We start from the raw sequence: 14,431 nt of genomic DNA, 5'->3' as shown, positions 1-14,431 counted from the left end.
CAGGAGGGTACAAAAGCCCCCATGGCTCACCAAAAGCATCTGGGAATGTCTCCTAGCTAAAAGGGAGGCGTACATCATGGAAGGGAGGGGCCATCACCAGGGAGGATTATACTGCGGTTGCTTGGGGATGCAGGGGGGCAGTCAAGAAGGCCAAGGAGGAGATGGAACTGGGGCCAGCTACCTGGATTAAGGACAACAAGAAGTCCTTTTTTAAATACATAGGGGGTAAAAAGAAGGTAGTGGAGTAATGTGGGGCCCCTACAAGACACACTAAGAAATTTGGTTGTCACACCAGACAACAAAAGCTAACCTATTTAGTGACTTCTTTGCCTCCATTTTCCTGAGCAGGGACCGGTTCAGCCCCCAGGGAAGGCGCACCTAGGCCAAAGGTCAGGGAGGATCTAGTCAGGGAACTTCTGGAGGGACAGGATGTATTTAAATCAGCTGGTCCGGACGATCTCCATCCCAGAGTGCTGAGGGAATTAGCTGAAGTCACTGTGGGACCCCTGGCATGGCTGTATGAGCACTCGTGGTGTTCTGGTGTGGTGCCAGAGGACTGAAAGAGGGCCAATGTGGTTCCCCATCTTCAAAAAAGGGAGGAAGGAGGACCCGGGGAACTATAGGCCAGTTAGTCTTACCTCGATCATGGGTAAGCTTTTTAAGAGAATTATTCTGGCACATGTCCACCAGGGGCTAGCAGGGGAGATTATGGTTAGGGGCAACCAACAACGGGTTCATTAGAGGCAGGTCCTGTCCGACTAACCTGGTGGCCTTCTATGACCAGGTCACCAAATCCTTAGGTGCAGGGGTAGCAGTGGGCATAGTCTTCCTGGACTTTCAGAAGGCCTTCGACACCGTCTTTCACCCCGTTCTCATGAAAAAACTGGGGGACTGTGGTGTTGACACCTACACAGTCAAATGGGTTGCCAACTGGCTGGAGGGCCACACACAGAGAGTGATGGTGGATGGGTCATTTTTGACTTGGAGGGATGTGGGCAGTGTGGTCCCCCAGGGCTTGGCCCTCGGGCCTGCACTGTTCAACATCTTCATCAGTGACTTGGACAAGGGGTAAAAAACACCCCGTTCAAATTTGCTAATGACACTAAGATGTGGGGGGGATGTGGGCACACTGGAAGGATGCAATAGGCTACAATTGGACCTAGACAGGTTACAGGGGTGAGTGGATGAGAATAGGATGGGATTCAACACTCACAAGTGTTCCTGGGGAGGAAGAACCAGCACCATACGTATGGTCTGGGGACCTCCCTTCTCGTCAGTGCAGAGGCAGAAAAGGATCTTGGAGTCATCACTGATGCCAAGATGAACATGGGCCGGCAGTGTGGGGATGCAGTCAGGAAGGCCAACCGCACCTTGTCATGCATCCACAGATGCATCTTAAGCAGGTCCAGGGAGGTGATACTCTCCCTCTATGCAGCACTAGTAAGGCCACAGCTGGAGTACTGCGTCCAGTTCTAGGTGCCGCACTTCAAGAGGGATGTGGACAACATGGAGAGGGTCCAGAGGAGGGCCACTTGCATGATCAGGTGCAGCAGGGCAGGCCCTACGAGGACAGGCTACGGGACCTGAACCTGTGCAGCCTCCACAAGAAAAGGCTGAGGGGGGATCTAGTGGCCTATTACAAACTAGTCAGGGGGGATCAGCAGGCATTGGGGGAGTCCCTGTTCCCCCGAGCACTACCAGGAGTGACTAGAAATAACGGTCACAAGCTGGCAGAGGGTAGATTTAGGCTAGATATCAGGAGGCGCTACTACACTGTCAGGGCAGCTAGGGTCTGGAACCAACTTCCAAGCAAAGTGGTGCTGGCTTCTACCCTGGGGGTCTTTAAGAGGAGGCTAGATGTACACCTTGCTGGGGTTGTTTGACCCCAGTACTCTTTTCTGCCATGGCAGGGGGTTGGTCTCGATGATCTGCTCAGGTCCCTTCTGACCCTACTAACTACGAAACTATGAAATTATAGGAAACTCCCTTCTTGAGAGCACGGAGGCAGAAAGGGATCTTGGATCACTCCACCTGCATGATCCGGGGACAACAGTGCAGACCCTACAATGAGAGACTGCAGGACCTGAACCTGTTCAGCCTTCACAAGAGAAGGCTGAGGGGGGACCTGGTGACTGTCTATAAAATCACTAGTGGGGGACCAGAAGGGTTTGGGAAAGACCTTGTGTCCCCTAGCACCCTCTGGCATAACAAGGAATAACAGCCACAACAAGTTGTTGGAGAGTAGGTTTAAATTAGACATCCGTAAGAACTACTTCACAGTCAGGGCAGCTAGGATCTGGTACCAACTTCCAAGGGAAGTGGTGCTGGGTCCTACCCTGGGGGTCTTTAAGAAGACCTGGCTACCTGCCTACCTGGCTGGAGTCATTTGAGCCCAGTTTTTCTCCTGCCCAGGAGGGGGGTTGGACTTGAAGATCTACAAGGTTCCTTCTGATCCTACTTCTATGATTCTATGATAAATGGATATCTGAAAATTGGTTATGCAAAGAAACTGTGAAGGCCATCCAAATGACAGTTTCAGTGTATCAGCCTTCTCTTTTGGAAAGACAGATTTAGAAGTGCTCAGAAGTCTCGTAATGACCTGATAAAGACCAGGGTAGCATTAAGGCAAACCCTCAGGTCCTAGGATTTAGCACATACATGAGCCTTGTCTAAACCTGTATTAAAAGAACAACATTAACTATTCTCAGATGTTGTAAACCATGCTCTCAAAAAAGAAAGTCAAGGAGAGCTTAAACAGGTGTCATAAATTAAGTGACCAAACATTATAAAAGCTGCTCACTGTCTTACCTTTAGGTGGAAAGTAGGATTTGCTTTCTGCTTTGTGAGGCCAGTCTACTACCAGAGGGCCAAATCTTCTGAAGCTAGCAGTAATTTCATCTAAATACAGGTACAATAGTTGCAATTAAAAAAGGCATTTCAAACTAACAGTACAAAATACAGACAAACAGTAGAGTTGATGTTTTGTATTTCTTTGTCATAAAATGTCATTGTTTCTTGGAAAACAATACAGGAACCTACAAGAAAGTAAATCTTTCAAGATTAGGCACACAGATTACCCTACAGAGCTTTGAACCTAACTAGATTTCATCAAATCATTTTAGTTCATTTAACAAAACAGTATTTCAGAAGTATCTGAATGGCCACAGAGGACTGGTAATGTTAATGAGAGACTTTTTCTATGTAAACCTCTAGGTTTTTCCCATGTAAAAGCTCTTGTACAAGACTGGTAGTGATCTTGAATTACTACCAGCCCACTTCCCTAGAGTCCAGACCAGCACTGGCATTAAATCTACTTTTACTATTGGCACCTTAGTAGTTTATTAATAGTTTCAGAAGTGAAGTACCAAAGCAGAAGCAAAGTTTCAGCAGAGCAAAGTACAGAATGAGCACAGAGACTAACCTGCCTTTTAATATTTAGAAGTGGTTTCTCCGTAAACAGTGGACAAACCTACCTGCAGGACAGGTGATGCATGCTGAACAATTTAAGCATGCCTTCCTACCCAAGTCACTTCTTCCTATCTACCACTACTAAAGCCTCTTCCCCTATAGGCCCTTAACAAAGGGAGTCAGGGAAAAAACCCACAGAAAGGAGTTACAGTTTTTGAGAGAGAGGCAGTTAGGTTGTGCAACCTACATTTTGAGTCCTCTTGCTGGCTCGAACAAATAGCAGAGAAAAATGCTCTTTCCATTTATTTAGGATTGGAAGTAGAAACTATGGGAGCTTTATGCAGAAAACTCTGGTTGAGGACTAGAGTACAAACCTGAAGTAAATGAATAATCCAACAGAGGTTGCAGAAGGCATCATCATAATGTAGATGAAATCAAAACATATCGCTTTCCATAGTTATACTGTCATTCAACAAACTTCTTCAAACTCATTTTGTGCAAACATCTATGCTAGGTTTTAATTTCAACCTACTAAATGGACATCAGTTTACATTACAAAACTAGTATATAATTAAGTACTTATCTGCTCAGAAGATGCCAAGTATTAAAGAATAGCAAGAATACTATACATTGGGAATAAACTGCATTAGCAAATATGTTCTAAATATAACAGAAAGTATTTGATTTTTTTATGTAGCGCACTTTATATTCAGCATATTACAAAGTGTTCTGTGTCACTAGCTCCTGACATTGGAAAAGTCACTTAAACTGTACCTTGATTTTCCTATGCATAAGTGAGGATAACAACTGTGTCTATACACAGATTTGAGATGCTTGGTTAAGTTGATGCTCAATTACAAGTGCAATTCAGTATAGAAGTAATGTACAATTTAATTTGTATTTTATACTAGTGGAAGAGGGAGTGAACAAAAGCGGATGCTTCTACGTACTCATCCATAGCTTACATTTTTTTTTACAGTATTATTTATTGAAAAAGAAATGCTTCAATAAACCAGGGATATTTTCTATTTTCTAAATAGCAATGATTTACCTAAACAGCCAACAGAGGAGACCTAAATTATAATATAAAAGTTGAAAAACAATCTCCACTCTACCACTGTAACATAAATATGGGTTGTAACCCTGATACTGTAGTAGAACCTGAACTCTGAAACCTACAAAGCCATAAGTACTAGATTAAATGAATCATAACACACCAGAACATCTAGATGATACTACTCATGTCATAGTTCATAATAATATATAACCCATACTTTGATTATTTTAATAGCATACTGCTTTGCATTACCATGTAGTAGTGATCTTGAGTTGTAGGGAGAATGGCAAGAGAGGAAGAACCAAAGTTTAGGAGCAAACCAAACAAAATACCCAAACTTTTGAAGCAGCTTGAGGTACAAGAGGCCATTTTGACAGTGAACACTTGATAGGTTACTTATGCATATTATTATTCAATTCTGAACTCTCCAATTAATTGAGATAAAATTGTAGTAATACAAATACTGAGCAGCTGTGATAACTAACACAAAAAAACTCTGGCTTCATCTTGTGTACAATTTTCATAACTTGTTCTTATTTACAGAAAATGTTACGTGCAATTTTCTCAATTAAATGTAATTTAAACACAAATTACTTTCATGTCCCGATTCAAAAAAGTGCAACCCCTCCAATGAAATGAATCAAAGTTGAACTCTCACTAGGAATTTTTTGAGACTCTGTAATTTCCATTCTTTAAATTAATAACCTAAAAAGAAAAAGCTGTTTTTCTCGCTTCCCAAACCAAGTTCTGTTTGCTTTCAGCCATCTCACCTTCATCAATGTCTGGTGGAAGACCTCCAACAAACACTTTGCGGGAAAAACGTTCTATCCGTTCTCCATTCTGATGAGCTGAATAGCATGTAGGTGAATTCAGGACACCAACTTGATCACTATGACCATCGTCCAGCAAACCATCATCTATTGGGAAGAGGGACGAACGACCTAAAAAATAAGAATTAATATTACAAGACTAATTTTTAGTTTCTTGTGATCAAGCAACCCATGGGAAAGAAAAGACATAACATACTGAGAAAATTAAAATTAAACACAAATATTTGAAAAAAGATCAAGACAGAACTGAAGAGGAAAAGTGTTCAGAACTGTCAGGTGCTATCATTCTGAGGGTAATGGTTCATTATCCTATTATATTGTACAGTTTCCTTACACAAAACCAACAGTAAAGTAATAATTTGTTTTTAAATAAATTATCTTATTTACTAAGAGATAATGGTAAGAGCTACTTAAGAGAATTTAAGTTTGCCTGCCACCGACCAATTTTCAAGTTGCCATGGTATGGTTTAACAAGGGAATAATCAGGTTACATTTTAAACATCTTATATTTGGTTTGGGCTGAGAGAGAATTATAATGCAGGGTCAGTGAAAAGGTTTTAAAACAGAAATATGAATTTTGAAAAACCTTTAAATAATGAGGTCAACCGATAAACTAAGAAAAGATCTCAATGCAAGGAATGCAAAATGGTATTTTAATTAGTATGCATAAAAAAAAGCTTTGAACAGTTATGAAGGAAGTCATTACATATTTATCCTTCTTGCTATGAGGGGATAGCTGAAGCCTCCTAGAAGCTCTGACTTCCGAAGGATGAGGAGAGATTGCATAGAAAACACCTTATAGGAACAAGCTGACAGATATTTCAAGGTGGCATTCCTCTACTCCTGCCCACGTAGAGCATGCTTCAGTAACATGGAGGCTACTTTTGTCATAAGCCTAGACAGACTCCCATAGAACAGCAGCACTGTTGCAGAATGATCAAAAGAGATGAAACACTCACACAGTCAACTGGGTCGCCAACTGGCTGGAGGGCCGCACCCAGAGAGTGGTGGTGGATGGGTCATTTTCGACCGGGAGGGATATGGGCAGTGGGGTCCCCCAGGGCTCGGTCCTCGGGCCTGCACTGTTCAACATCTTCATCAGCAACTTAGACAAGGGGGTAAAAAGCACCTCGTTCAAATTTGCAGATGACACTAAGATGTGGGGGGAAGTGGGCACGCTAGAAGGGAGGGACAGGCTGCAACTGGATCTGGACAGGTTACATGGGTGGGTGGATGACAACAGGAGGGGTTTTAACACTGACAAGTGCAAGGAGCTGCATACCTACAGGCTAGGGAACTCCCCTCTCGTCAGTGCAGAGGCAGAAAAGTATCTTGGAGTCATTAGAGACTCCAAGATGAACATGGGCCGGCAGTGTGGGGACCCGGTCAGGAAGGCCAACCGCACCTTATCGTGCTTCCACAGATGCATCTTGAGCAGGTCCAGGGAGGTGATCCTCCTGCTCTATGCGGCACTGGTCAGGCCACAGCTGGAGTACTGCCTCCAGTTCTGGGCGCCGCACTTCAGGGGGGAAGTGGACAGCATGGAGAGGGCCCAGAAGAGGCCACCTGCATGATCGGCGAGCAGCAGGGCAGGCTCTTATGAGAGGCGATGGGACCTGAACCTGTTCAGCCTCCACAAGAGAAGGCTGAGGGGGATCTACTGATCATCTATAAACAAGCCAAGGGAGACCAGTAGGCAATGGGAGAGTCCCTGTTCCCCAGAGCACTACTGGGAATAACAAGGAACAACGGTCACAAGCTGGCAGAGGGTAGATTCAGACTAGGCATCGGGAGGCGCAACTTCCCTGTCAGGGCGGCTAGGATCTGGAACCAACTTCCAAGGAAAATGGTGTTCGCTTCTACCCTGGGGGTCTTTAAAAGGAGGCTGGATGAACACCTTACCAGGGTCATTTGACCCCAGCATCCTTTCCTGCCATGGCAGGCGGTCAGACTTGATGATCTGCTCAGGTCCTTTCCGACCCTAGAAACTATGAATGGACAGGTGTAAGAGGAATGATACTTTTACTTTAGTTTCAGAGAATTCAAACACACAACTTAGTTTCTCAGACTGCCAAATTGCCACTGGGGTCAGGATCTATATCTCGGGTAGTTCATACTGCCACTGTTCTGGGTGATCTCCATAAAGATTTATATTTGATTCATATGCAAAAAGTTCCTTCTTCTTGTGCTCTTATAAGGGCCAGAAATATATCTTTTGTAAAATGAAAGCTCAACTTTGTTAAAAGCCCAGTTTCTAAGAGAAGTTTCCCATTTAACAAAGTGAGTAGATCTGTCAGCCTAGCATAGAGATGCTGCTTGACTACCAACTCTTAATTTTTTTCCTGCACTGTCATAATTATAATTCATTTAAATATATTTTTCAAACAGTACTACCTGTGGGGAGAAAAGTTCTTCCTTTACCTTAAAACCTGTTGCAGAGGCTCGGTAGGATCCCAACTACATGGCTTTGGAAATGTTATAGCTAATTTCTGACAGATTCTCCTACTCCAGATCCATATAACAGAATAGTACATTACCACAGATGGGAGTCTGCAAAAATGTAACTGGTTCCTAACCTGAGGTTTATAGTCATGCCCCTTAAAAATGCTGGCTGTTAGGAAAGCTCCATATAACACATCAGCAAGAACTCATGCTGTTCCTGGTGGGACGATAAAGCCATGTAGAAACCATTCATCTCATAGGATCATCCAGGAGTTGTGTTTTTAGAGGAGCTATACATTTTGGGGGAGGAGATGGTGAAATACCAGCATTATTAATTACTGTATTTGGTCAAATCTAAAACAAGGTTCCACCCCGACCAATCAGCATAGGGGGGAAGAGCCCCTTGTGTTAGATTCACACACAAAGCGGAGAGAGGGGAGGTAGTTGCTGCAGCTCTGACTCAGACCCTGCATCTGGGTCAGAGTCAGTCAGACCCACAGCAGCCTCCTGCCCCACCCCACTTGCCCTGTGAATCTTCTGCCCCATCTCTGCTCTCCCCCTGACATTACTGTCAGGGGCACTGGGTTCTGGCTTACGCTGGGTTTCCTCCCCAGCACAGAACACACGGAAACTCTGTCCCTTGCCTGGTCTATCAGCAGCTCTGGCACTGCTGCATGCCCAGGCATGGGCTGAGCTTCCCACATGCTGTGCTCCAGGAGGGGACAGAGCAGGCAGTAGGTCTGCCAGTAAGAAGATGGCAGGAAGAAAAGAGGAGAGACCACAGAGTGGTGGGGTGGAGGTGCTGGTGGCAGGGAGCAAGGGGTTAGGAAGGATGCAGAGGAAAAGGTGGAGGAAGCAGAGGGCAAGAGGGCTTTTTGACAACCCCAAGCACTGTTTTCCCTGCTGCAGCAGTGGAAGGGAAGGGAGAGTGAATTCAAGACAACCTGCTGATAATCAGATTCTATACCTGAAAAATTATAACAAACCTATATCTTTTTCCATATATAGAATCCAATTACTGGGGGGGTTGTCTTAAATTCAGAGTCAAGTTAGATTCGAGTAAATACAGTAATTATTTGCACTGTGGTAATGCTCAGAAGTCTCAATATGGGATCTGACCCCTGTTCTGCTTGGCCTTGCATGTACAAACAACCAAGATGATCCCTGCTCAGAAAATTTACAATCTATGAATAAGCGAAGAGAAACAGGTAGATGCAACAAAGAAATGGGTGCACAAGGTAGAAATGAGACTGTTACAATAAGCATAACAAACAGCAGATACAGCACATTAACTGCTCTAGCTACAGTTAGGCTTTATGCTAACATTATGCATGGATGAATTTTAAGAAGAGATCTGAAAGTAGGCAATATTATGACTATTATATGCATATTTTCATGCACAGAAAACAGCAAGGGAGAAAGTACAATTTACATTTATGGGGATATTTGACTAATGGGCAACAAAAGCTGGCACCTTTGGAAGAGAGAGGGGTTGGCAGCCTAATGGTACCTAAAATCTGGTAAACATTACAGCTTTAAAATGAAGACAAGAATGAGAAGTATATATGTATCATGTGGTGGACAATGGGGAGTCAGTGGAGGCGTGCAGAAGGGAATAACACGGTTGGAAAGACATGTTAGGAAGATTATTTTTGTAGCAGTAATCTGAATGAATTTAAGAAAGGCAAGCCTTCATTGTCGAGACTCAGAAAGAAGAGGACTGCAATAGCTGAAATAAGAGTTAATGAGTGGCTAAATGAGTGCTTTAGCTGTGGGTGCTGACCAGAGGCCAGATCTTAGAGATGTAGCACAGTTTGGACATGTGGTCTAGAGAGAGGAATGAATAAATGATGATATTCAAATTAAGGGTTTGAGTGGCGAGGAGAGGACAGAGTTGTGCGTCACAAATTGAGATTTGTAGAATTCCTACTGATGCATATGGATTAATTGTGGGTAAGGAAAAATCAGGCCATAAATCTAAAATAACTAGCCATCACTCAGACATTTTTTGAAACATCTCAGAAAAAACCCTAAGAAACTGTTTGCCTTATTTAACAAACAGTGTGAAGGTCACACTGATATGCTGACAAGTTTATAAAAAATTGGATTTTTTTTTAAATACACATGAATTTAACTTCTGCTGAAAGATGTCTTCCCCCCATTATATTTGTTTATATTTTTATCTTTAAATCAAGATATTTGCAATAGCTAGCTGTACATTTAATTTACAATGCCCAGACCCAAAATATAGTCTTTAAAACTGAAAATATGTTTCTTCAAAAGAGATGCTTTCACAGCACACAGTTAAGTCCAAGAAGAGGAAAAAGTATCTCTATTTTCACTACAGATTAGAACAGGGATCAGCAACCCATGGCCCGTGGGCTGGATCCAGTTCACAAAGGAACTGGATCTGGCTCACTTCAATCCACATTTTACTAAAGGTACCAATCACTAGCTGTTTGATCTGGTCTGGGCTTTATTAATGGTGTACCCATCGCCTCCAGACTCTCCAGCTGGCTGTTGCAGCCTGCGTGGAGTGCTGCTCTCTCTTATTACACAGCCTCTACTCTGTGTTCCTGGAGCAGCCAGAGGGGAATGCTGGCCCGCCGCACTGCCAGGTTGCAAGACGTGGCCCACTTAAGTAAAAGGTTGCCAACTCCAAGATAACATTAGGAAACAATTTTTAAAAATGGTGTCAGGGAAATTAATTTTGCTGTAATGGGGGAAAGGTTTGGTTAAAGGGAGTATAGTTTCTCAGAGATGAATGGAAGCTTAATCTCTGAAAGAAAGCCCATCGGTAGTAGTACATTTCCTGATGACCCAAGCAGATCCAAGGAACTGTTTAGATTAATAACAGCTATCTTCTCTTCCCCCCCATCCTTGAAACTCCTTTAACCTAAAGGGAACATTTCGAAAAAGGTACCATCTTCAATTTCCTAGGCGTTCTTCCCCCTCCCCACCTTCACCCCCACCCCTCTATTCTCCTTCTCTGGGTTTTGATGTAGAGATGTAAATACCACTTAAAAATATCTATTTAACCTCCTCTAATTATATTGGTTAAACAATTAACCAACACCACAGCAGCTTGGACACAGCTGCAAGCTGGGAGCCACTCTCGGCTCCTAGAGCCCTTTGGCTGGGAAGAGGGAGGTAGGCAAGGCTAGCCAGACATCACAAAACATGTGAAGTCCTGTGAAGGGAGGGAGGGAGCACCTGAGAATGAGCAGCTAATTGCTTCCTCTTAGGCTATGGATATTAGTCCCCCTTCCCCTCTCCTCCTTCCTGCCTGCCCTGCTGCCTTCCAATTCCTGCTGGGGCACCACTTGGCTTCTTCCGTACCCTGGCCCCAAGCTAAAGTAAGCTAATCAGTTACCACTGCATTTATCAGTTAAATCAGGGGTTTTCAACCTTTTTTAGTCTAAGTACCCCGGATGGAGGGGAGACTGCACGTGGCCAGACACAGAGCTGGGAGGCAGGGACCGCAGGCAGGTGGGTGAGCTGGGAGCACTGCCATGTGCCAAGAGCAGGGCCAGGGCCGGGTGGGGAAGCTCATTGAGCTGGTGTATGACAGCGGCCACCGCCATGTGCAGACTTCCCTGCCTTACAGAGGGGCACCACTGCCCTCGCTTCTGCTCTTGGGAGGCAGTAGGACTTCTTCCCTGCCCGCCTGTGCATACCCCCTAGGACCGGTCCAAGTACCCCCAGGGGTATATGCGCCCCCAGTTGACAACCCCTGGGTTAAATGATTAAGCATTTACCCTTTCATATCACTATTTTGATGCAGGGGGCTACAATAAGCATTTTATATGCACCTGCTCTTTCATATCCTATGTGCATAAAAATAAAGCAAGAAACTCAAAATTATACATAGTTTCATAGTTGGTAGGGTTGGAAGGTACCTAAGCAGATTATCAAGTTTGACCCCCTGCCACAGGCAGGAAGGGATGCTGGGGGCAAATGACTCTGACTAGGTGGCTGTCTAGCCTCCTTTTGATGACCCCTAAGGTAGGGGCGAGCACCACTTCCCTTGGAAGTTGGTTCCAGCTCCTAGCCACCTTGACTGTGAAGTAGCATCTCCTGATGTCTAGCCTGAATCTACTCTTAGTCAACTTACAGCCATTGTTCCTTTTTACCCTTGATAGTTCTCAGGGGGAACAGGGACTCTCCCATTGCCTGCTGGTCCCCCATGGCAAGTTTACAGGCGGCCACCAGATCCCCTCTCAGCTGTCTCTTGTGGAGGCTGAACAGGTTCAGGTTCCGTAGCCTCGCCTCGTAGGGCCTGCTCTGATGCCCCCTGATCATGCGGGTGGCCCTCCTCTGGACCCTCTCGACGCTATCTACATCCCTCCTGAAGTGCGGCACCTAGAACTGGACGCAGTACTCCAACTGCGGCCTGACCAATGTCGCATAAAGGGGGAGGATCACCTCCTTGGACCTGCTTGTGATGCATCTGTGGATGCGTGACAAGGTATGGCTAGCCTTCCTGACTGCGTCCCCACATTAGCGGCCCATGTTCATCTTGGAACCAGTAGCGACTCCAAGATCCTTTTCTGCCTCTGTGCTGACAAGGGAGTTTCCCAGCCTGTAGGTATGCTGCTGGTTCTTCCTCCCCAGGTGCAACACCTTGCACTTTTCCATACTAAAACCCATCCTATTCTCATCTGCCCACCCCTGTAACCTGTCCAGATCTAGTTGTAGCCTGTCCCTCTCTTCTAGCATGCTCACTTCTCCCCACATCTTAGTGTAATCTGCGAACTTGAACAAGGTGCTTTTCATCCCCTCATTCAAATCGCCGATGAAGATATTGAACAGTGCAGGCCCTAGGGGAACCCCACTGTCCACATCCCTCCAAGTCGAAAATGACCTGTCCACCACCCCTCTCTGGGTGCAGTCCTCCAGCCAATTTGTAACCCATCTGACTGTGTAGGCGTCAACACCACAGTTGCCTAATTTTTTTAATGAGGATGGGGTGAGAGACAGTGTCAAAGGCCTTACTAAAGTCTAGAAAGACTACGTCCAGCATGACACCTGCGTCCAAGGGCTTTAGTGACCTAGTCATAGAAGGCACCCAGGTTGGTCTGACAGGACCTGCCTCTAATGAACCCATGTTGATTACCCCCAAGCATAATCTCCCCAACTGTTATTAACAATTAGCAATAATTGTTAATAACAGAAACCAGACCATCAGGGTGGGAAATCTCTCATTTATGAGACAATGTTAATATTCTAGTGTTAACATTACAGGTATGCTATCAAACAGTAAATTAAACATATGTTAAGGGGATGTATTTAACAATTTCACTACATTACTATTAAAATTATTTTTTGGGGTGGAAACTCAAGAATTAGCACAATAAGATAGAATTAGATCAAATAAGTGTAGAAAGTACTTGTTTGTTGGATATGTTCAGATCTACAATTTCTTCCTATGCCAACCAGCAAGTAATGCAATTCCAAGCTCTACTTCTACAGCTCTATCAATAATATTTGAGCACAAACTGAATGCATTCCAACAGCAAGAAGTCTACTGAATTCGTACTCATACTGAATAATAACTGATCTTTTCTAAAACTGTTTATCGTATCAAAACCTGGGTCACTAGGCAAAGAAACTAAATCCTCAAGTCTTTCTTCTAAAGTGGCAATACCGAGCTCCTATCAGGTGATGGTTGGAAATGACTTAGGAAAGAGGTGAAGCTAGAAATGAAAATAGTTGTATTCTGTGAATATTTGAAACTACTCAAAAAACCGTAGAATTTATAGATTATGCTCCATATAGTTTATAAAACTAAAGGCCAAATTCTCATCTATTTAAATCATCCTAGCTTCTTCAAGATAAGTGGAGATATGTCACTTTATACCAGCCATAAAATTATTGAGAATTCTGTTTAGAACTGTCCAAAATTTCTAAGAATTGTTTCATGTTACTTTATTAAACCTGTGACACTTCCGTAACTGTTTATTTAATTAATTATATGTGGTTGTATAGGGAAGATGAGTTGCAGAAAAAAAAGCAATTTTTAAACTTTCACTAAGAACAGTACAGCAAGTATATATTTTAAGAATTAATGAAAATATTAGTGCTAGACATGTTTTAATTAAGAAATTTACAATTCAAACTCGCTAATACAAAAGATCCATAGCCAAAATAGATTTTTTTTTGCAAAACTGAGAGAACATGCAGATATGAGATATCTAAAAATCAATAAATCAGGAGTAATTAATCACAATGATCAGTAGCAGCCAAATCTGAATTAATTGTACTGTAGCAAACAAGTGAATTACCTCGTCTTCGCCCATAACTCCTTGCTGCATGTAAACAAAGGACAAATTGTAAAATGTCAAAGAACTGTATCATGCCCACGTATAAAAATATTTATGATACAAATAACTATGTGGGTAACTGACGCACTGTAATCTGCATTAGTGTTAACAGCAAACGTGTGATCACATCATACTAAAGCCATATTTCACTCTTTCGTTGACTCTGCACTAAGAACTGAATATGACTAAGCCTTAAATTTTGGATTAAAGAATTTTTAAATAATTTTTCTTAGCTTAACAATGTGCATTATTTTGCAATCTTCTAACATGCCTTTTTACATGATATTCTTAATGATGTACTTAATTATTATGTATTAATGAATTTATTATAGCCTAGTAATTGTGCTCTTCTGCCTTCCTCAACTCTTGCC

At 43.3% G+C, this 14,431-nt stretch overlaps 1 protein-coding gene across 2 annotated transcripts in view; it reads right to left on the bottom strand.

The window, feature by feature from the left end:
- The window catches only part of CPEB2 (cytoplasmic polyadenylation element binding protein 2), an 82,640-nt gene that overhangs the window by 24,871 nt on the left and 43,338 nt on the right, over window positions 1-14,431 (bottom strand). Inside the window, exons 5-7 of one of the 2 annotated variants that reach the window (XM_090035603.1) lie at window positions 14,022-14,045; window positions 5,236-5,406; window positions 2,809-2,898 (exon numbers count right to left, since the gene is read on the bottom strand). In XM_090035603.1, coding sequence (XP_089891729.1) covers window positions 2,809-2,898; window positions 5,236-5,406; window positions 14,022-14,045 — 285 coding nt within the window. The remainder of the gene's footprint in view (window positions 1-2,808; window positions 2,899-5,235; window positions 5,407-14,021; window positions 14,046-14,431) is intronic. The other variant, XM_090035605.1, reaches the window with a different exon arrangement.

The sequence above is a fragment of the Crocodylus siamensis genome, chromosome 2 (genome assembly GCF_052110815.1).
Source record: "Crocodylus siamensis isolate JL-2025a chromosome 2, ASM5211081v1, whole genome shotgun sequence".
In the NCBI taxonomy this organism is placed as follows: domain Eukaryota; kingdom Metazoa; phylum Chordata; order Crocodylia; family Crocodylidae; genus Crocodylus; species Crocodylus siamensis.
Note: the sequence above shows the minus strand (reverse complement) of the source record. Positions and strands in the feature narration are given on the sequence as shown.